Source organism: Arvicanthis niloticus, chromosome 11 (genome assembly GCF_011762505.2).
Source record: "Arvicanthis niloticus isolate mArvNil1 chromosome 11, mArvNil1.pat.X, whole genome shotgun sequence".
Taxonomy (NCBI): Eukaryota; Metazoa; Chordata; class Mammalia; order Rodentia; family Muridae; genus Arvicanthis; species Arvicanthis niloticus.
Genome location: NC_047668.1, coordinates 63,771,657 through 63,793,602, shown reverse-complemented (window position 1 = coordinate 63,793,602; position 21,946 = coordinate 63,771,657). Strand labels below are relative to the sequence as shown.

The window sequence follows — 21,946 nt, the reverse complement described above, 5'->3', positions numbered from 1 at the left end:
CATAGGAAATACGGCGACATCAGCCATTATCACAAACAAGTGGTCATGGAGTAGGCCACACCATTTGCTGAAATGATTTGTACTGAAGTCTTTGGGAACAAATCTGAAACAGAAAGATCTTTGGAGGAGGGAAATGGCTGGGACAGTCACTGGGGAACTGACAGTACCAAAGCATGAAGCATCAAAGTCAGCTCAGGATTTTGTTTAAAAGAACTGAGTAATGATGCTGCTAGTTCTAGTCATACCGAGTAGCTCTACGATTCGGTGAAGATTTCAGTGTCATAAAATACAGCAAAGTGCTCCCGCCACAAGGATGGCCAAATACAGATGCTTCTCTAAGACAGACTTTCACCTAGAGCAGTGGTCCTCAACTTCCCTAAAACTCTGGCCCTTCAGTACAGTCCCTCATGTTGTGGTGACTCCCAACCATAGTCTGTATGCTAAAGGTTAGGAGGGAATCCATAACCATGAAGAGAGGAGCAAAGCTTGCAGGAAACTTGTAACCAGGGACCGTAACACCACAGGGGACCCCCAACCATAGTCTCATTACTACTTCCCAACTAATTTTGCTACCGTTATGAATTGTAATATAAAGATCTGTTTTCTGATGTCTTAGGAGATTTCTGTGAAAGGGTCATTCAACCCCCCACAGAGAGGTCATGACCCAGAGGTTGAGAACTGCAGACTTAGGGAGATCTGAAATGGCCTTGACTCTGAGAGTTAGAGACTCAACATCCCACACTAGCTTTACCTATGCTCCCATTTTTCCTCTCCATATATAGAAAAATGAAGCAAGCAGTGTGTAAGTGAATAGTCACTCTTCTTCCGTTTATCAGAACTCCAGAATGCTCTAAATAATTCTGCTGGGAGTCATCATGGTTACCAACGGGTATGCCATCTGATCTTGACCCACGACACTACTTGTCTATTCAGAGGAGACAAACTTTCTGACTTGTTGCTGTAGAAATGTCAACAGAAGGAAGACGGTATTCAAGTTTATCTGCTGTGTTTCCTTTGCTTTGCTGGCATGTGGGAAGCTGATAGACAACACAGTTTAATAGCAAACTCGGGTGTGGTTGTCCTGGTGATAAGGGAAATGAAAGTGGAAGGGGGTTGAATAATATTTATTTGAAGAGTTATAGCTTGTTCTTCCTCCAACAGATGTTTACAAAGCATATAAAAATCACACCGGCTCTTAAAAAGAATGGCTGGAATGTCTGTATAGCCAGAGGTTAGCAGGGAATCCATGACCATCAAAGAGGAGCAAAGCTTTCAGGAAACTTGTAACCAGGGACTGTAACACCATTATCAGCTTTGTTATATTTAACAGCACATATGTGGATGCACACGTGCACACACACACACACACACACACACACACACACACACGTTGATGTAGTAAAAAAATAAAAACAAACAAACAAACAAACAAATTTTAAAAACCCAAAAACCTCCCAAGGGCATTTAGCAAACATGGGTCCAGGCAGAGGGGAATAAAGAAACATGTAGATAAAATTTTTGAGTTCCACATCATACTAAGATATATAACAAGACCACAGCATAATTTCATTTGCAACATTCCTGATGGACAGAGACAAGCTGGCTCTCAACAGGAAAGCATTTAGAAGATTCCAGTGTGATTAGCAAGCAGAGAGAAAGTGTAAATCTTACTTTCTCTTCACTAGCAGAGATAAACATCACTGTAAATGTCGTGCGGGAAGAATTTAGGCAGTTTAAAACCCTGACTGGTTACCAAGCCCTGGATCAGACACAACTGAAAACCTAACATTCTGTTCCACACACCAGAGAATGATGTAAGGTCCCTTGAGGTCAAAGCACCTAGAATGACCAACAAGAGACAGGTCAAAACACACACACCCATACCCCCCAACAAACACACACCTGCAAGAATCATCTGAAAGGCCATACACACTACAGGCTGCAGCAAACACTCAGTAGTGGACTTTCCTATCTACTGTTTCAAAGATACACACTGTTGGTATTTTAAAAAGCCTGTGAACAGTAAATAACAATCTTTCATATAATATAATATAAATACATTAAATGAGACTGGGAGGTCTTCTAGATACTTTTACAGGTCCTTCTGGCAGGCTCAACCAGTGTTTTTAATCAATCTTATTAATTTCTGTACTTTTAACAGCAGATATCCAGAACACATTTTTTTAAAGAGAAAATAAAAACCCTTTTCATTGTCTGAACTGGGTGAGAGAGAAAGGAAGGGCGAAAAAGACTCATATTACCAGCAAACAGCTTTCCTCTGTTTCATAAAAAGCTGAATTTTTATCTGCAGGTAAATATATGGATACATTAGGAGAAAGCGGTATCAATCTTTAAACATTATTAAATTCCTGTATTGTTCTCTTGTTATTGGAACAGGAAAAGAAAGGCCGCTGATAAGCAGAAAACACTGTACTTTGCTTTTCGGGAAATTAAAAAAATAGAAAAATAAAAAAGACTTCCAGCGACAGAGAAAAGAATAAAAGGTTTCCCTACCCACTGGAAAACTAGGAAGTCGTCAGCCAGAAACAAAGAATACAACATCCTTGATTCAGAGGAACATTCCAGCCCCTGAAAACCCACACAAACATTAATTCATCTGTGTTAATCCCTTCCCTCCCCAGTTTTACAGTCACCACTTAGTGCTGTCACTTCCTCCCCATGCAAAAAAAAAAAAAAAAAAAAAAAACCAGAGTAACAGAGGTCACAAATCAAAAGCAGGAAGGTGCCATATAAAAGACAATGTCCAGGACTGCAGCGGCATCAGCAGCTCCTGTGGGCCCTATCTTCTTGTCTTGGTGTCTACACACCATTATAAGAGGAACCCCGTACCCAAAGAAATTACCCTAGCGCCCAGGCTGCCGTATGCCCAGCACAGGTCAATATGTACTAGGGGATGCATCAGAATTTATTAGTAGAACATTTCTAAACTTTTTTTTAAACCAAAGGTTGAATGTTAATGAACCCTGAAATGACTTTCTTGAGAAAGTCCCACATTTCACAGAGGACAGAGGCATCTGTTCTAGAGGTAGAAGGCAGCGTGTCTATGAGTCACAAAAGGGCTTTTCAACTAATTAAAACTCAGTTCAATTGATTTTTGTTGTTGTTGTTGTTCATGAATGTCTATCTCCCTGAGGGCCCCCCACCCCCCAGTGCCATTCCATTTGCATCTGGCTGTCCTGAGTATGTGTGGGTGAACATCTTCTTACATTGTCAGAAAGTCCATAAAGAAAGAAACGCGAGGCTGGGGTTCTGAGGTGAACACAAACCCGGAAAGAACATGATGAGATGGTCATTCCAGAAAGGGACAGATGGAGTGACCCTTGCGCTCCACAGCAGGCTGGACCTGGTGATTTTCAGCAGCAAGTGGAAGAAACTAGCTTTTTATGGGCAGGTACATTTGTGTGGAGTTGTATGCACTCAACCTTTCCCCTTTCATTCACAAAGATTTTTCCATTTTCATTCCTAAAAAAAAAGTATGAAAGAAAGGAAGGAGGAAGAAAGAAAGGAGAAGATAAAAGAAAAGGAAAGCTTCTATATTTAAAGGAACCTTTCCTTTTAGACGACCTCTTAACCAAGATACTAGTAAACATGTATTACTGCAAGTCTAGAAAAGCATAAAATAAGTCTACCAAAGAATCCCTATCTACCCTGACAGGCCATAAGGATACTTGAAACAATCAGATTTTGACTGAAGGCAGATTCTCTCGTTAAAGACACTGTGCTCACAAACTAATGCTTGAACTTTCTTTCATAGACTTTCGTTCCTTCTCTAGTAAAAAGAATAAATATAAGCTGCCTAGCTTGGATGAGGCATCCACAGTACCAGATAATGGCATGGGAATATGAATGACATTAATTAATGGCCTGGGGTACACATACATGTGGCTCAGGAAACCTGTGGTGGTCCACACCCTCTGATTGATGGATATGACCCAGCTCAGGGCAGCTGCTCTGCTCTGCAGGGACCGGAGAATCCCAGGCACTGCAGAGCCAGCTCCCACTCCCTCTGGGGATCTCAGCAAGTACTCTTGTCACCCAGATGTCCTTGTGGTCACTCAGAGGGCTGGGATTCTATAGCCTTTGCTCCTGTCAGGAAAACTTTTGTGTGCAGGCTAGGGTTCAGCTGGACACAGCTGGGCCAGGCAGCCCCTCAGCAGCTCTGTGTGATGGAACACATGTTGAGCTCTGGGAAAAACTGAGAGGTCACCTCCAGCCAAATCAGAAACCACAAGCACAGGAGAGGGGCTGCTCGGAGGCACTCAGGGGAGAAAAGCCTAAACTTGCTGAAGCCAGGCATTAGATCAGCATCTGGTAAACACTCCCTGGAGGTGGAAACAGAAGGTTTAAACCTGGTTCTGAGACAGCATCACTTCCCTAGCTTGAGGCCAGGATGCATTTTGTCCTCTTAGCAACAATAATTGATGTATTCTTAAAATGCACACTGTATACACTTTTAAATAAGACATATGCATGTGTAGCAAAAACATTCTCTGCTATGTCTGGTGTTGCTTTAATCTGAGGTCAGACAGAAAAGGATAGGCAGGCGTTTGGTTGAACTGAGCACATCTCAGGACAGAGGAGATGGCTTGAAAGTATAGAGTTATGTGTGTTCTTAAAAGGTTAAGACAGAAGAAAAGAATCACTGCATGGTATAGGACTTCAACAGAACCCTTGCCTATGGAACGTGCCTGGGAAGCACTGCCCTAATGTCAGTGTGAAAGTCCATTTGACACTAACTCCTTCCTGTATCCATTCCCAGTGCAGCAAAGTAAAACTTCCTCTTTCTCTACCTACCCTGGTTCTGTTAGCAATGAATACAAAATCTTTAACTAGGACTTCCTCCTGTCTCCTTGAAGGGCTCAAGAACCCACAGTCCCCAGAAGGCTAGGTCACTGTATTATGTTCCACAGCCAAAATTGCAGGGAAAATGAATGGTTTTTCAAGCAACTGCTCCCTCCAACTGGTCCGAGGCCAAGTTCCCTGAATTTCCTGTTTTTATTTCCCAGATACTTGACACTGGTTTCCGCCTTCTGGAAGCCCTTTCTGTTTTTCCTGTGCTGCTTATCAGACCATCAAATTGGCAAGGAGCTCAAACACGTTTTTAACAATGATTCTTCTAAAAATCTATACCTACAATATATAGTTTTAAAACGTTGACTTAACCTAAGCTGAAAGTCTACTGTTTCAATATTTTACTTTGATTCTATTTTATTTCTCCTCTCATTAAATAAGGGTTAAAGTCATTTAAAGATACACACACAAACACACACACACACACACACACACACACACCACACACACACAATCTCTTCATATATATAAGCATTTATTTTCCACAAATGAAAAAGCAGAATGACTCTGACTCTGTAAAAGTTCACTGATCTATACAGATTTGCAGTCTAGTTAATTTTCCTGTGTAATGTTTTATTTGCAAGTTCTTTATAATAAAGTTTTTCTAGAGATTGGCACACTGTATTGTCAATTCATGATTGTCATTATAAAAAAATGAGGCAGTGATACAGATTTAAAATTGTATAAAGGCATTACTGTCTTTCATAAGCAGAGTAAGTATTTGTAAATGGCATTTGAGCAGCCAAAGGAAAAGCCATCGGGACCCTGATAGTAGTGAGGTCCTTGCCCATCTGGAAGGTGAGGATAATGTGCTTTTTCACTTGGCCACAAGAAGAGCAGTTCCAAAGTTGATAAGCAATATTAACTGGATTCATTTAAAATTAAAATTTAAGACAGTGTCTATGAGATGAAGCAATGTAACCATAAGCATTACTCGGCATGGCTTTCAGGGTTAACTCACCTAAGAAAAATAGAATCTATATTGAGCAATATTAATGAAGAATCTGATTTAACAGTTAGAAATCTGCAAATACTAAAGTCCTAAGGTGGAGAACGCAGGGTCCCCCAAAAGCAGCTTGCTTGAGCCTCTAAATAAACACATATGTTGAGCTTATCCTTTTAGGGGGCAGGAGAAGGGAGATAATTAAGTATACATGTTGAATCATCAGTGAATACATTTACAGTGGTTTGAAAAAGCCACGAGTATATCCTAGGTGTTGTTAACCTCATTAGATGTACAACACACAGGCGATGTCTATCCTCTTGTCAACAGAATAATAGACTCATGAGTTGGTAGACATGCCTTGTAAGTTAAGTCTGCTAAATGGACTTCCTGAATAACCAACAGTTATCTACAACTATTTCTGCGACCTGTGAGCTAATCATCACGAGGTTATTGTTCCCATTATAGTCAATATTACATTAGGCAATATTTGAGGGCACTGATCCATGTAGGACATCAGTATAGTTCACACAAAAATCCAAGGACATGAGGTTTTAGATGCATCTCTAAGTACTTTAGGATCAGACAGGTAGGTTATCCAAAAAAAACAAAAACAAAACAAAACAGATGTAGGTTATACATCTATTACGAACAGAGGATTTCTCCAGAGTCTAACTTCAGAATTTATTTTATCCTTTAGTATGTGGTGCTATAATACTACTATCAATAGTAGTGGTGATAATAAGAATTTTCTACATTTGTTTTTCATTGTATGTGGGTGTGTGTGTGGAGACAACCTGCAGAGTCCATTCTCTCCTTCCATGACACAGGTTCCAAGGATCAAATGCAGATCATCAAGCCTGGCAGTGAGCATCCTTACCCACGGAGCCATCTTGCAACCCATTAACGAATAACAGGTAAAATGTCTCCACTGCCTTTTAATTTCTTTTAACATTTATTTGGAAGCAATCTTTAATTGCATAGTGAAACCACCGTGCATTAATATTTAAAGTGATGCGATTTGAAGCCCATGCTTTATTTTGAGAAGCAACGCAAGAGGTGGTTCCTACTTATTCTAGTGATTAAAGACACAATGTTCTCTTGGGCCAGCATAATGAACCTATTCCTCTGGGGAATAGGGAAGCAGAGGGAAGCAGATCTGTATAAACACTGCATGGCCCTCCTACTCACTGTCGGGAAAGCCAGCAGGAGACCTTTCTGCTGGGGCTTCCTGACCCAGCACAGTCCCCTGCTGTAGGTGATTCCTGAGAGAACTAGGAGACACCAGGCCCTCCCTAGGGGACTTGCCCAGGAGGAAACCTGCAAGGGAAAAGACCTGTGCTTCTGCCTTCTCTGTAGTTATGTGAGAGGACAAGCAGCCTTCCTACTGCAGCTGGAAGCATCTCTGTCAGGCACCTCTGAGAGCAAGGGAAACAGGATGGACTCACATTAGGGATAAAAGCATCATGTTGCCACATTTTTTTCTGTGGGTGTTTTCTGTGAGCACCTCTACCTCTACCTCATATGCTTATTAAAAACAATTTTTTTTTTTGAGGAAGGTCTATGAAAGCACACAGTACAATGTTGCTTTCAAAATACTAGTCGATTTTTGTTTAGTGACAAACATTACAAACGGCAACAAGAACCAAGAGTCCTGAGGAGGCCAGGGAGCCCAGCTTGTACTGGAGCCAAGAGACCAAGAAAAACATAACCATCAGAAATAAAATCTAGCCTGGTCCCTGACCCTGCAGAGGGAAAATGTGAATGTGAAAAGAAAAAAAAAAAACCCTAAAAAGTGGGTTAGAAAGAAACAATGTCATTTCCTCAGACAGAACTGAAAAAAAAATAAATTTAGTTAAAAGTCAATGCTCTGAGGTCATTAATATCCAAAAGGAAAAAACAAAATAAAGCAAAACAAAACAAATAAACAACAACAACAAAAACCCTCTCAAGAATAGAAGGTGTCTGTCTCTGTGTTAAAGTTAAAACAAAATTCCATTTGTTTTAAGCAGCGGCGGGAAAATAAATACAGATAGGAAACGGTAAAACGGAGTTTGTCTTAAGCCAGTTATAATACATCTTTGGTTTAAAAATGAAATTAAAACTTCCCCGGCATGATGTGGTTTACGTTCCTGCACCGTTACAGCCATACAGAATAAGTCCTTCAGCTAATGGCAGAGCAGAGTGAACTGGGGACTCAGGGGGTGCAGTAGCCCATGCACACCCAGCACCTCCTGGCTGAGCAGGCCGAGAGGAAGGCATGGGCGCTAAGCAGTAAAGAGAACAGCGCCTGCAGGTCCAGATGTGCGTGCTGGTGGAGGGAGGGCTCTTCTGGATCCCAACAGTCCATGATTATGATCTTGTTATCACCTCCCTCTCCAGTCACTTCCTTATCTCAGGGTTTCTGCTTTCACCAGCTCCCTCTGGGAATGGGCTGACCAGCTCTAACACAAACAGTCCTACAAGCTTTAGGGAAAGCAAAACAAAACAACAGAGCTGATCAATCAATTACTTCACACCCCATTAAAATGATCTATTACGTCTTGCCATTCTGGTGCCAGCAACTGTGCATGAATTTGTCACTTAGCTAAGAGCAGCTATGACTGAGGACTCACCCCTTCTGGCACCGCCTTCACTGCACAGGTCCTTTTATGTCACGCGGGTGTGCTAACCATCCTTTCTCCTCTAACTCACCCATTCCCCCTATCACACCAATCTTCCTGAAAAAACACTCCAAGTACTCATATCGCTGATGTACCCCAAAGGCATGGAGGACACCACCTTCTCCTTGGACTGCGACTCATCACCCTTATCTCCACTTCGGGATCTCCCCAACCCTCCAGACCCATTACACACACCCTCTTCCATGGCTTCTCCATGGACACTGCAAATACAGCAAAACAAACTTTGGAAGTAGATCCCAACCAATCTCCCACGGAAGCTGCTCTCCTTGTATCCCACGCTTAGCAAGTGACCCCTTCGTGTATCCTACGTATCAGCCCCCTAAAATCTACCTTGACCATGATCCACTAAGCATATCCGTTCATATTTGCCAATAAAGCCCATTGATACCATCAATTCCAAGTACTCTGTCGGATTTCATCTTTTCTGTCCAAGTTTGCTTATACATTCTCAATTCTGTAGAACAACTCAACGGATTTCTCACAAGTAGACTCAATTCCCGTTCCCCCCACCAAGCCTCCTTTCACGAGTTCAGTACAAGACAACGATATAAAGTAACTCATGTCAATACATGACTGCCCATCTTCCATCATCGGGAAAGCACACCTCACATAACGTTACTCCTAAGCACTTGTCGCTAACTCAGGGAGAGATTCACAAAGCCCACGTCTCTGCCTCCTTTTCACAATGTTCACTGCACAACAGCAAATGCGCCATTCAGTTCTATCTGCTCTCTACCTGCACGACACCTTGTTCTTTCTGACCAGTTTCCCTACTGTTCCCCGTGTAAGTCATGCAAATTCTCAGTTCAAAATTGTGTGTTTTAGTTCAGGTTGTTTTCAGTTTGGAAACGCGTTATTCCAACAGTTTACCTCCATCATGTCTTAAGATACAGTCCTAAGTGAGTCTTGCTTGGCCAGAAGATGTCCACAGTATTCTAACTATATATTCAAACTTCAACAGTCTTAAAGACTTAATTACATGCAAGATCATCTTTAAGATTCATACATTTAACGATAAAAGGGGATTTTCCCCCAAATTACTCCTCAGAAAAGGGAAATCCCCCAGTCCTGAGTTCCTGAAATGATCTCAAAAACTACTGAATGCCTTATTTTGAATAACAAAGCATTGAAGCCTCAATGGCCTCAATCTATCCTTACCTTTGGATTATATATATGAAGGCCTTCTGATGAAACGACCTTTTTTTATTTTTGTTTTTTAAGTAATGGAATTTAACTAGATACAGTAATTACGGTGGAATGATCTCAATGCAAAAGACAAGAGATGTCACACACAGCCACCGTAGAATCACTCTTTGAAAGTCACTATGATGGTCACGAACAAATGCCTAATTCATTACAACTGAACAGACAGCAGGTCTGGTGACACAGCTTTCTTAATCAAACTGCTACATCTCAAACAGCCTCGACAACCACGAAGAGACCATGCGCAGGAGCAGGGTATTAGTTAAGGGACTGCAAAGTGGCTGAGGGACAGTCACTGTAGAGCACTGGGAATACTGGATACAGCTGTTTCCTAAGTGTAAGAACGGCAAGATGTGGCAGACATCTAGTCTGTCATATTATTCATATAATCTGATTTTTAAAATTTGGATAAAACTTTTTATTTATATAGTCATGGAACTAAATCATCTCTAACCCTAGGCTAGCATGATGGTTAACCTTGTAACTCATCTATATGTGGAAGCTTGAGTCAGCCATGTAAACTTAAGGACTAGAAGGACTGTTACTTACTCCTCTCAGTAGTTCTAAAATGTTTGTCAGGCTGTGGAGAGACAGAGACGTCAGCCTACAGGCTCAAGGAAGCAGGGTTCGTGGGGGCTCACAATGACTGAATCACAGGCCCTATTAAGGTCTAAGCTAAGCCCTCTGCACACACATACGTTATGGTTGTGCAGCTTGGTGTTCTTGTGGGACTCCTAATAGTGGGAGTGGGTGTGTCCTCTGACTCTTGTCTGCACTGGGGACTCTTTTCCTCCTATTGGTTACCTCATCTAGCCTTGATATGAGGCTTTGTGCCTAATCTTATTATAGTTTGTTATGTTGTGTTCCATCGATATTTCTGATGGCCTGGTCTTTTGTTTTGTTTTGTTTTGTTTGGATTTTTTTTTTTTTTAAAGTAAAACAGAGGAAGAATGGATCTGGAGTAGAGAGGTGTGTATGTGGGTACTGGGAGGAATGGAGGGTGGGGGAATTGTGATTGGGATGTAATGTATGAGAGAAGTGCGTGTGCGCGCACGCACACACACACACACACCATCATCATCATCATCATCATCATCATCATCATCATCATCATCAGTAAATCCCTTGTCTAGCATGCATGAGTCTCTGCCTGGGTTCAGTCACCTATACCACAGAATACTTTTGTTTTTATTATTTTATTTTTATTATTTTCCACTATAGTCCCTCAATGGTTAAGTAGTTCTGGTAAGTGCAAAATGGCAGCACTGTTTTATAGGTTATTATAAATGCCTTATTATTTAGAACAGATTAATAAATCTAATACATTGTAAAATTAATACATTCCAGAAACTCCAGTCCTGTTGAAGTACCCCAGGGGCTTGATTTTGGACACAGAAAATCCTTGCTATCCAAACTGCATGTTTTGTCATTCTTCGAATGACAACATTCTAAAGGAGAAGGGTGAAAGTAAGACTGTCCCCTGTTAACACTCCTTTTCTGTCATACCCCCGCCCCACCAGGAAGAACGGGGGCTAAAAGAAAATTCAGTCCTGGTGGGGCAGAGCTGGCAGCCAGGCTTCCCTCCTCTTAACTCTTGTTGCAAGCTCCAGCTAAGCTTGGGATTCACTGGGATTTTTATGTTTACAAATATATTTTCAAGTTATCAATTGCTTTTTGTAGGTTATATGCACGAGCAGACAAAACTTCTGGACCATATTAGTGTAATTTTCCTGTTACTTTAATGTAATTTCTGACTTCTCCCCAGAGGTGAAGCGTCTCACTACCCATTCATACCTGCCTGATTCTGGCTTCCTGGCAAAATTAACCTTAGCCTTCAATGTGAAGGCACACTTCTTTCCCCTATCCAGTTCTTCCCCTCTGCCAGATGAGCCATCTTTCTAATTAGCAGAGCACCACGCTAGGGTCAGTCAAGCAGAATGGACCCAGTGACAACAGATGCTGATCCCAAGCACACCCATGAAATCATCCATTATGCAGAGGTGACCTAGGCCAGCTGGCACAAGGTACCCTGCTCCCAGGATGACTGCGCACCATCCCACACTTCTGGGAAACACACACTTCAGTTGCATCAGCACCTGACACACTGTATGCTTCTCCGTTAGGACTCTACGCTTGCCCTTGCCTTTGTAGGCTCAAGTGCCAGCACTGCTCAGTTGCACAACGTGGAGCCATACAAACAGACAGTAAACTGTTACAACAGCAGCAACAACAACCAAGCATGCTTACCTTCGATTCTCTTTAATGCTGAAAGGCACATGTCCTTCCTTGGAAACTCAAAGGGATTGTTGCAGGTTCGGATGGTACCACATTCGCATTTCCCATTGATTATATTGCAGCCCGAGATAAGGTTTTCATTGCAGGGTTCAAAACCAAGCAGCTGGTCATCGTCCCAATCCTCATCTGCAAGACAATGAGACAGAGAAAGGTTTTCTCTCCGATTTCTCCAAAGGCCTTGAGATCAAACACACACCGGGATGTCAAAGATCAGCACCCAAATGTGAGGCCTTCATGTGTGAAAGGCAGTCTGGGCAGAAATTGTACATATGAACGCATGCTACCTTCTAAGTCACTGGGGAGCCTGAAATACAGCCACACATGAAGAAATTAAACAGTCACATCTGTGGTCGAAATCCGTGACTCCTGTGTGCCACGTACCAACTATGATTCCTACAAAATACTTGATTGGGGAGAAGGGTTTGGGAGATAGCATGGTCAGTGTATGCTGCACACACAGGAGGAGCCATGAAAGCCAGGTGTGCTGGTGTGTCCCAGTGCTGGGGAGGAGGTAACTGGGGATCCCTGGAGCTGCTGGCCAGTCAGCCTAGTTGCATCCGTGAGTTTCACAGACCCTTTCTCAGAAAAAAATTAAAGAGTGGCTGATGTCTAAGGAATGACACCTGGGGTTGTTCTCTGCCTTCCATATGCAAAGGCATGTACCACTCCCACGCGAGGATGTGTGCATACAGACACACACACACGTGCAAAAGCACTTTTTAATTTTTAAATAAAGCTTCTTCGACCATTGCATGTTCACTAGAAGTATATATGAGTTAGTTACATTTGTCAATCTCAAAAGAAAAATTAGGCTGACTTTTTCTCACTGTATTACACAATACAGCAAGGAAGCTAATGACTATCAAGCATCCTATTCTGCAGTGAAGGGCGGGGAGCTGCAGGGAAGGGTAGCATCTCCAACATATTTTGGGACCTGCTGCTGGCACCCAACACTACCTACAACAAAGCTAAGGACCAATCAGACAGCTACAACCCAGTGAGAGACAGAGGTCATGACATTCTGAAGGTGAGACCATTCAGGTGCTGGCATGGAACAAATAATAAGTAATAAGTTAGGTTCTAAAGCCTTGGGGCAGGAGAGGTGGTTCACCACTAAGAGCAAGTACTGATTTTGCACAGAACCTTAGTTCCATTCCTGGCACCCACACTGTAACACCAGCCCTGTAACTCCAGGTGTGATAGCACCTTCTGATCGCCATCAGATTCTGCACACTCACGTACATACACATAACAGGTGCATATTGTTAAAAATAACGAGAATTCAAGTCTTTAAAACCAGCTCTTTTCTTTTTCTGAAAAAAAAAAAAATCCAACAAACATATGAAACACTAGTTAGGCTCCATTCTCAACTACATTCCTCATAGTTCAACGACCTCTTACAGAAAACCACCTACTTCTGTACAGATGCCAGGGACATGACACGAGTCTCCCTCTCTTCATGTTATCTCTAAAAGACCCTAATCACACCCGAACTAAGACTGACTCCTGGACTGCAAACATGTTTCAGATAACAATATCTACAGAGAAAATTTCAAAGTGCTTGCATTTAAGAACACTTATACCCGTTGCTCACACTGAAGAGTAAATGTCATCTTAAGACGGTGTTTTCCGGCTGCAGTGTGCAGCTCTATCATAGTCTTTAGCCATCGTGAGACCCTGACAGGAATTCATAACATGGTAGGGAGGTATGGTCTCATAGACGATGGTGCAAACCAACAGCTATGGTCTCTACAAAAGTAACACTTACTACGGATGCTATCACTCCATCACACACTACACAAGATTATTCTCCCATTTTTTACTGAAATAATTTTCTTGCCAAGGACTCTAAAGAGAAGAAATCACAACCTGCAGAGCTTCAGGATGATTCTTTGAGATAGCAGAAGAGAAAAAGAAACTCGCTGTTTTGATTGTAGAGTAGGCTTGCTTACCTAATCAATGCCCCAGCTTTGATAATCTTCTGCTTATGAAGTTTAAGCAGACACCCGGGTGATCGATTTTATGATCTGTTCTCTTTCTTAGCCTACATTTAACATGTAAATAATACACATACAAAGGCACACTGCATGGTAGCTGAAATCCCTCACATACTCTGAAAACCAGAAAGTACACTGAGCAACTCCACCTGGAAAAGCATTATCTGGCCTCAGTTACAACGTGGTGGTGACCTCAGTGGTGACCTCAGTGATGTCTCACATGTATGTAGCTGCTGACGTGCTATTAGGACAGTCTTGGTACAGTTCAGGGGAACTTGCGAAGGACATTAAATTTTTAAACGCGGAGATTAATACCCAGAATTTCAAAACTTGTAATTTATAAAACATCTGAATCACTGGAAAGACTACCCATGTTTTCCTCCTCTTCCTTCCTCCTTCGTCTTCCTTCTTCCTCCTCCTTCCTCTTCTTCCTCCTTCCTCTTTCTCCTCCTTTCTCTTCCTCCTCCTCTTCGTCCTCTCTCCCCATCCTTCCTTCATCCCCCCTCCCTCTCTGTTTTTTTTGAGACAGGTTTCTCTGTGTAGCCCTGGCTGTCCTAGAACTCATTCTGTAGACCAGGCTGGCCTCAAACTCTGAAATCTGACTCCCAAGTGTTGGGATTGAAGGTGTGCACCACTGCCATCTGACTTTTCTTTTTTAAGGAAAGGACATCTCTATTGTTGATTTTTAAATGTGCAGCATTTCCAAATTGATTAGGTTCTTCCACAATAATTCTTCCCACAATAAACACCCTACATTATATCATCATGGTGTGTGTGTGTGTGTGTGTGTGTGTGTGTGTACCACCTCACACCCATGTTTACCATCCTGGGGCAGGGAGAGGTGTGTACCACCGAGTCCTCTGCTCTCTCCCTACCACCTTTCCCTTGTCTTTCAACCTTATACCCCCATATTCACCACATTTGTCTTTCATTAAAAGCAAAGACTATTCACTGGGTCCTCTCTTGCCAGACACCAGAGTCCAAACTTGGCTGTTGAGCGTAAGGTTTTTCATGGTATTGACAGAACCCCCCTTTAATGATCCCTCTCAGACCCATATCTTACATTGTACTGAGGTTCTCACTACGAACCTGTAACTGTTCCCACTGCTTTGTGTTTCTACCCACAACACAGGCTTGCTTTTGCTTCAACGTCGTTCTTATTCATTCTTTGAGTGAGACTCAGGTCAATGTGACCTCTTTTGAGATGTCTTCTCTAAATGCCCAGAAGAATGAGTTGTTCTGCCATCTACCTGCAAGCATCTGCATAGATATGAAGGTTTTATGTAAGTTAAACTTCCCCGATGGGCCAGAGACCTAACTGGCGGGAACACAATTATCAATTTCTGTAACCTCAACATACAGTACAGGTATATATGGGTATGTGTATATAACAACAACAATATAGCCTGTTATAAAACAAGATGTTGCAAAAAAATGTTTCAAGATGATTATATTTAAAGAAACACTTTAAAGCTGGTCTTATTTTAAAAGTTTGTCACAAAAAAACCCTGGGTAAGGCACATATTTTAAAGAAATACTTGGACACTGGTAATTTCTGACTAGAAATCATATACCATTAATCTCTTCCTCAGTTCATCTCTCAGACGACGTCCACTCAACACCTGGTGGCATTATCATCCTTCCAAGAAGCCCATTTTCAGAGCCAAGCTGTTTGACTACCAGATGCTTCTCCCTGTCTTAACAGAGGGAGACCATTTGCCCTGAATGCAGAATAAGCTAAGAGGCAACGGCCCCTTCATGATCTCCCTGGCTCTGCTCTGCTTTGTCTCTCAGCTGAAGTGTCTTATCTGTGGCACTGGCCACACCTACACGTCCACAGTCAAGGCTGCTGCTCCCTTGGGATGCCACCAGCACCCTCTCCATCAGCCTGGAAACGGCTCTCTGAAGCCAACATTATCTTATAGGTATACCTCGTCTTTGTTGAAAGAAAACCTTTCAATTCTCTGGCCCCACCTAATCAATACTTTGTTTTCTTTTTGGCAAGTAGTTCCCTTAGCAACGACCATTTTATAGGCGGGAGAACAGCACGCTCCAAAGACAAATGCTTTTATGGTTTTCGATTACGGAACATTATACTTTAAAACAATTTAACAGAAAAATCAACAGGGATTGAAGGCAAAGTTTAATGAAATTTGATTAGCTCACAAAGCTGATCACATCTGAGACCATCAGAATCCGCTGCAGGTTGAATCTTTCTTATCCTAATCCTTGAAACCTAAAATGTCTCATATTTCAGGAGTTCTTTTTTTTAAAAAAAAAAAAAAAAAATCTAAATAGACTTTGTGCTATATCAATGCTCAGAAAATCTTCTATGACAGAGCGTTCAGGCGGCAGGGTCGGGGTGGTCTTTCTACAGAGCGACATAGTGTTTGGTGAATTCCCTTCGCAGATACTATACAACCAAGCATCTGATTTTTGCCAGCTTCATTTTAAGCTGATTCGAACAAAACTAGAGCCAAGATTAGGAGTACTGTTCCTTATTTGTGGCGAGTCTTGGGGATTCTATAGGTGATAAGTTGTAGTCTACTAGACAGAAGGGTCAACAGGTATATATTATGTACTATAAAAGAGGTATATGTGATATACTATAAAACATATTGCAAATATATTTTAAGGTTTATATCTACAAGATAAAAAATCGGGATGTTAATTATTTTTCCTAGATGTAAAAGAAATCTAATGTGCATTCGAACTGTTGTATTTCCACGTGTGTCCAATTTCATGAGTCTATCCAACTGCCAACAAGACATCTCCACTCACAGGTTTTCCTCCAGATAACTGTCCCATTTCAGTGTGCAGCCGAATTGCTTCTCGGGCACATCTCATTTCATCCCTCAGAACTAGTGACACAAGGAGGTGAAAATTAACTTAATTAATAACCTTACTTTCAGGTAAGAAATTAGGGTTCTCCTTAGGGGGAGGGCTTTTGGTTTTCTGTTTTGTTTTCTTTTAATCTTATTTAACTGTTGTATTATTTACTCGGCACTACAGTACAAGGTGGAGAAAAGGAAGACTCACTAGAATCTAGCCTGGTGTCATAGCCCCTGTTTAAACCAAGATGCCAATAGTTTTTCTTCGAAGTGTTTTTTGCTCTGCTGTTGTCAAATGGCTACACAGGAGGAAGACAAATACAAACTTAGTATTATTATATAGATAGCTGTGCCATTTCACAGCCCATGGTGTAAGAACTGCTGTTCTGAAACACGGCCTTGCCCTGCTAGTATACAAGCCCTCACAGCAAGGACACCCAAGACTATGAAACAGCAGTGAACAAGGTCTATCTCTAAAGGTCATCACTGAACCAGAAAAATGCTTCCGGTGTAAGTCTGAAAGCAAAGTGTTCCTTACAGGCTTGTGCATTCCAATCCTTGGTTTTTAGTTGCTTGGCACCGTGAAGGAAGGTTCTGGAGAGGTGTGGCCTTGGTGGAGGAAGTGAGTCACTAGGATCAGGCTTTGAGAGGTTAAAAGCTTACCCCATTTCCAATTCTTCCTCTCTGCTTCATGTTTCCAATTGAATATATGATCTCCCAGCTAGCATCCTGCTCTGACTGCCTGCTGCATGCCTCACACCCCTTATGAACTCTCCCTCAGAAACCATAAGACAAAGAAACTCTTCTGTAAAATGCTCTGTCTTGGATATTATATCACAGTAACAGAGAAGCAACTAATATTTATTCTAATATTAATTTGCTAATAATAATTTTTCAATGCATTTACATTAATGTGTGAATTGTAAGTAACAAATGTCCACATAAAAACAAACAAAAGTCTTTTATATGAGGTCTCATTCTAGGATATTAATGGTATAGAAAAAAATAGAAGCAGTTATTTGGGAATCTCTATTTGTTTTTAAACAACCACAGTAAAAATATCAAGAACAGATGACGATGCTGTTCAGGTAATCTTGTTTTTTAATCCCTTCACTTAGTACAAAAAACAAAACAAAAAACAAAAAAAAACATGGGATTCCCCTACAGCTAAAATTTTTGGTGCATTAAACTACCTAGAAAGGTTGCCAGCAAAAATAAAAAAGCCGAAGAAACATTGCAACATATTAAAAAGAAGAAAGAAACACATAGAGAAACAGAGGAAGGAATGACTCTTGTAAGTTTTGTTTAATTCTTATAAAACTGGTCTCCATCATAAATGATCAGGTGCCAGAGCCATGGGTAGATTACACCTGTGTTGGCATCTTTACCCTCGATCATACAGTTTGCATTTATTGCCCGTGTGCATGGCTTTATAGGTTTGAAGTGACCTCTCCTAACCCTGTTTACTTGACAGCTCTTGCAGTTTTAGAGCAGCAAGCACCTTTGCAGAATGTAAGTGGCTTCTTTATTTTATAGTGAACATGTGGTGATAATGTTAAAACAACGTTCTCGTGTTTATTTCACCCTGGAATGCCTTTCTGTTCCACAGTATCGCATGATATTCTGGAGGGTGCCTTGAACTGGCCTCCCTCCACATTTGATGTGTAAGATTTTAAATACAGAGCTTTCCCATCCTGAGAGTAGAGAGGAAGCACCGGGCAGAAAGATGTGGCGAGGCCTCACGCAAGGAATTTGGGGGGCCCTTCAACTCCAGGTCTCCAAGGAAATAGACCCACCCTCTGCACCTTATGGGATGCTCCAAGAATAAGCCGTGGACTTGTTAGCCTGGCTGATCCAGGATTCAACTTCTCTGCGCATCAAACTAGTCTTCCTTCTGGAAATAGAATATGTCAGGTGGACAACGGTTACTGGGTAGAGGGCCCTGTTACTCTGAAACCTGCCTTCCTGAGGGCAGAAGACACCTGGGCACTCAGAGCTTCTCCTTTTCTGCCTTGCCCCTGCCCAGGTTAATGGAGTTTACTCCAAAGTAAGAGATAGCTGCACTCCATTATGTAGCAGTTCACTTGCCAGAAGTATGCTATAGCAGACATTAAAAAGCAAGAAACAAACTCACAATACACACTCAGAAGCTTGCTGTAATGGAATTCTGTTGGCAGAGGAGAGGCTTTTGGGAATATAGATCAAATTAATTCTTCAGCTGTTCACATATCCCTGTGGCTACAGTAAGATGCAAATAGCTAATACTGGTATCTCTTTCCACGCCAGCCTAGAAACTCCTGTAAGGTCCAACTGCTGCTGTGCGCAGCCCCAGCTCCCAGCTGGCTGTTATCAGGCATTCCGTTCTGCTCCAGGAGGAACCTAATGCAGTAAGCGTTCGATCTCTCTGCTCCAGGCTTAAAGCCTATGCTCTAGAAGCCGGTGCTTCCCTCTCCCTCTCTCTTGGGCTGTAATCAGTGCAAAGCAGGAAGGTCACGTTTACGGCTATCAGCAGAAAAGACTCCTGCTAGTGAAATTTTCTTTTTCAGACATTTGCACAAAATGGAACTATGTTTGGTGTCTATACACTAGAGTGGACAAAACCAAAGTCTCTAAAACAACCGCAATACTAAAATATCCCTATGAATATATTGGCTCATGAGGGAGAGGGACCTAAAGCTCTAGACATGTAACGAGCAAGTGCACTGACTGATTCCTATTGTGTCTCGGTGATGGAGAGTGAAAATGAGCGGTGTGGTTAACAAAACCACTTACTGCATGTTGATAGTAGGTGGAAGGTTCTACCTCTGCATTTCTCCAGATGCTTCTGCAGTGCAGCTAACCGGAGAGCCGAAAGTGAAGTACGAATATAAATGATACATCCTTTCTTTATTTTAATTACATCTGCTTCATGGAGATATACTGGTATCTGTTATGTGTGCCAAACTGAGCCAGGTGCTAATGCCTTGTGACGTTGGGCAAACGGTGTATATACAGTATCCAACATTCACATCAAAGTCATATAGCAAGTATGTGGAGAAGGTATAGGAAATACAGGGAAAAATAATGTCCTTTCTGACTGCAGAATGCTGGTGAAGAATAATAAGGAAGGTTAAGAGAAGATGTCTTGATTCTAGAAGGACAAAAAAAAAAAAAAGAGAGAGAGACAGAAACGCCTGGTGCTAACCAACATACTACAAATCACTTCAAAACTCTGTCTAAACTAGGATTTATCTTAAATTGCATATGGACAAAGAGAAGCTAAGATGAGGTGATGTAAGAGAAGGCTCTGGCCAGGTGACCACAGCCTTCGCTCTGATGCTGGTTCCTGAAAGACCCTTCAGCATGTAGCTCTCTGGGCTCCAAAATTTTAATGACCCAAAGGGAGATGGAATGGATAATTCATGAGGCCCCTTTAGACTTTACTCTCAAGTTTCTTTAAAGGTTTGCCAACACCTTTGAAATCGTGCAATACTAAAATTTTATTGAGGATAGTGCCACAGAATTATATAGCTCTGAAAGTCATCATTTAAATTTGAAGTAGTTTCCCACTAAGAGACTAGCAGAGTTTTGAAAACTCAGTTTCAAAGTCGCGTTAAGTGAGGTGATCTATTGATGTCCAGTGAAACATCTAACTCCACGGTTGTCAATTAGTAAATGTTCTCCTGGTTAAGCCGAGACTATCTTAGCGGAGGATCTAATATTTTGTTTCATCTTCATCAAGGTTCCCTAAAAGCCTTCCTCAGCTGTCTCTCACGTGCCCCAGTGTTTGATCTTCCTAAAGAGTTACTTTTGTGTAAATAACACCCATTGAGAGGCATTAAGAGAACAGCCCCAAGCTTCTTAAGGACTCCCTAGTTAGAAACAATGGTCTATAAAATAGTTCAACATCTGGCCATTCAAGACCTTGGCATGGAGCACAAAGCCCATTTCGACTAAGCCCAAAATATATCTTCAGCTTCCTGTCTTCCATACGTCCCCTTGCACCAGCAACACTGAGTGCTGTCCATTCCTGTTACCCATGCTGCTGTGTGATTCCACAGCTTTTGCACAAGTCTGCTTACACTTCACAGAAAGCTCCAAGGAACCCTTAAAGCCCCTCTCCAGTGATGAACTTCCTGCACCAAGGCTGCACCTCCTAAACCTTCCCAAACAGCATCGCCATGGAGCTTACGGGAGACAGGCTCACTCAACCACCACAGTGGGTTTTGTGACACTGCTGCTTCCTTACAGAGCTATCTTAGGACCCAGCAAATAGCAACTTTGCAAAAAAACCACCATCTGCTGAAAGGGATCGGGACAGAAGACAGGAGGGCTTGAATGAGAGCTAAGCCATGTGAATATCTGAGGGTCAAACTACTTCTAGAAAGTAAGTCTGGTGCAAGATGAAGAAAGCTACCTATGACCGAGAAGCATCTTTGGATTTCAGGCTTTTTCCTTTGAAAATACTAATACAAACTCCAGTCTTTTCATCTCAACACCGTATGAATCTATGTATCAATATTTATGACATTTTGAATGAGTAAACAGATACACTATTCCTCCACCATTTTAGAGAAACAATAACAAATAATAAACTCTTAGTTTTCTTTCTGCCACTTCTGCATATCATGGCATTAGATAACATAACATAAGTTAGTGCTTTGTGCCAGAAAGGCACTTGGGCACATGAATAATGCACAGAACTATTTTATAAATATTAATGTATGCTGTGGCCTCACAGCTGTTAGTCAAATAATCAAGAGCAAACCAGAGGACAAGGTATGAGAGCTGCACTCATCCAAATGGGTGAATGATGCCTACAGCGGGAAGTGTGAACACCTACAGTGAGAGGTGTGAACACCTACAGTGGAAAGTGTGAACACCTACAGTGAGAGGTGTGATTGCCTACAGTGAGAAGTGTGAACACTTACAGTGAAAAGCATGAACACTTACAGTGAGAGGTGTGAATGCCTAGAGTAAAAAGTCTGAACACCTACAGTGAGAGGTGTGAACACCTACACTGAGAAGTGTGAACACCTATGGTGAAAACTGAATGCCTACAATGAAAAGTGTGAATGCCTACAGTGAAAAGTGTGAAGACCTATGGTGGAAAAGTGTAGATGCCTACAGTGAAGTGTGAAT

General features: G+C 41.8%; 1 protein-coding gene across 2 annotated transcripts in view; it reads right to left on the bottom strand.

The window, feature by feature from the left end:
* Positions 1-21,946, bottom strand: part of Crim1 (cysteine rich transmembrane BMP regulator 1) — a 175,075-nt gene that overhangs the window by 124,071 nt on the left and 29,058 nt on the right. For both annotated transcript variants that reach the window (XM_034513780.2, XM_034513782.2), the window contains exon 2: positions 11,950-12,123. In XM_034513780.2, the coding sequence (XP_034369671.1) occupies positions 11,950-12,123 (174 nt within the window). The remainder of the gene's footprint in view (positions 1-11,949; positions 12,124-21,946) is intronic.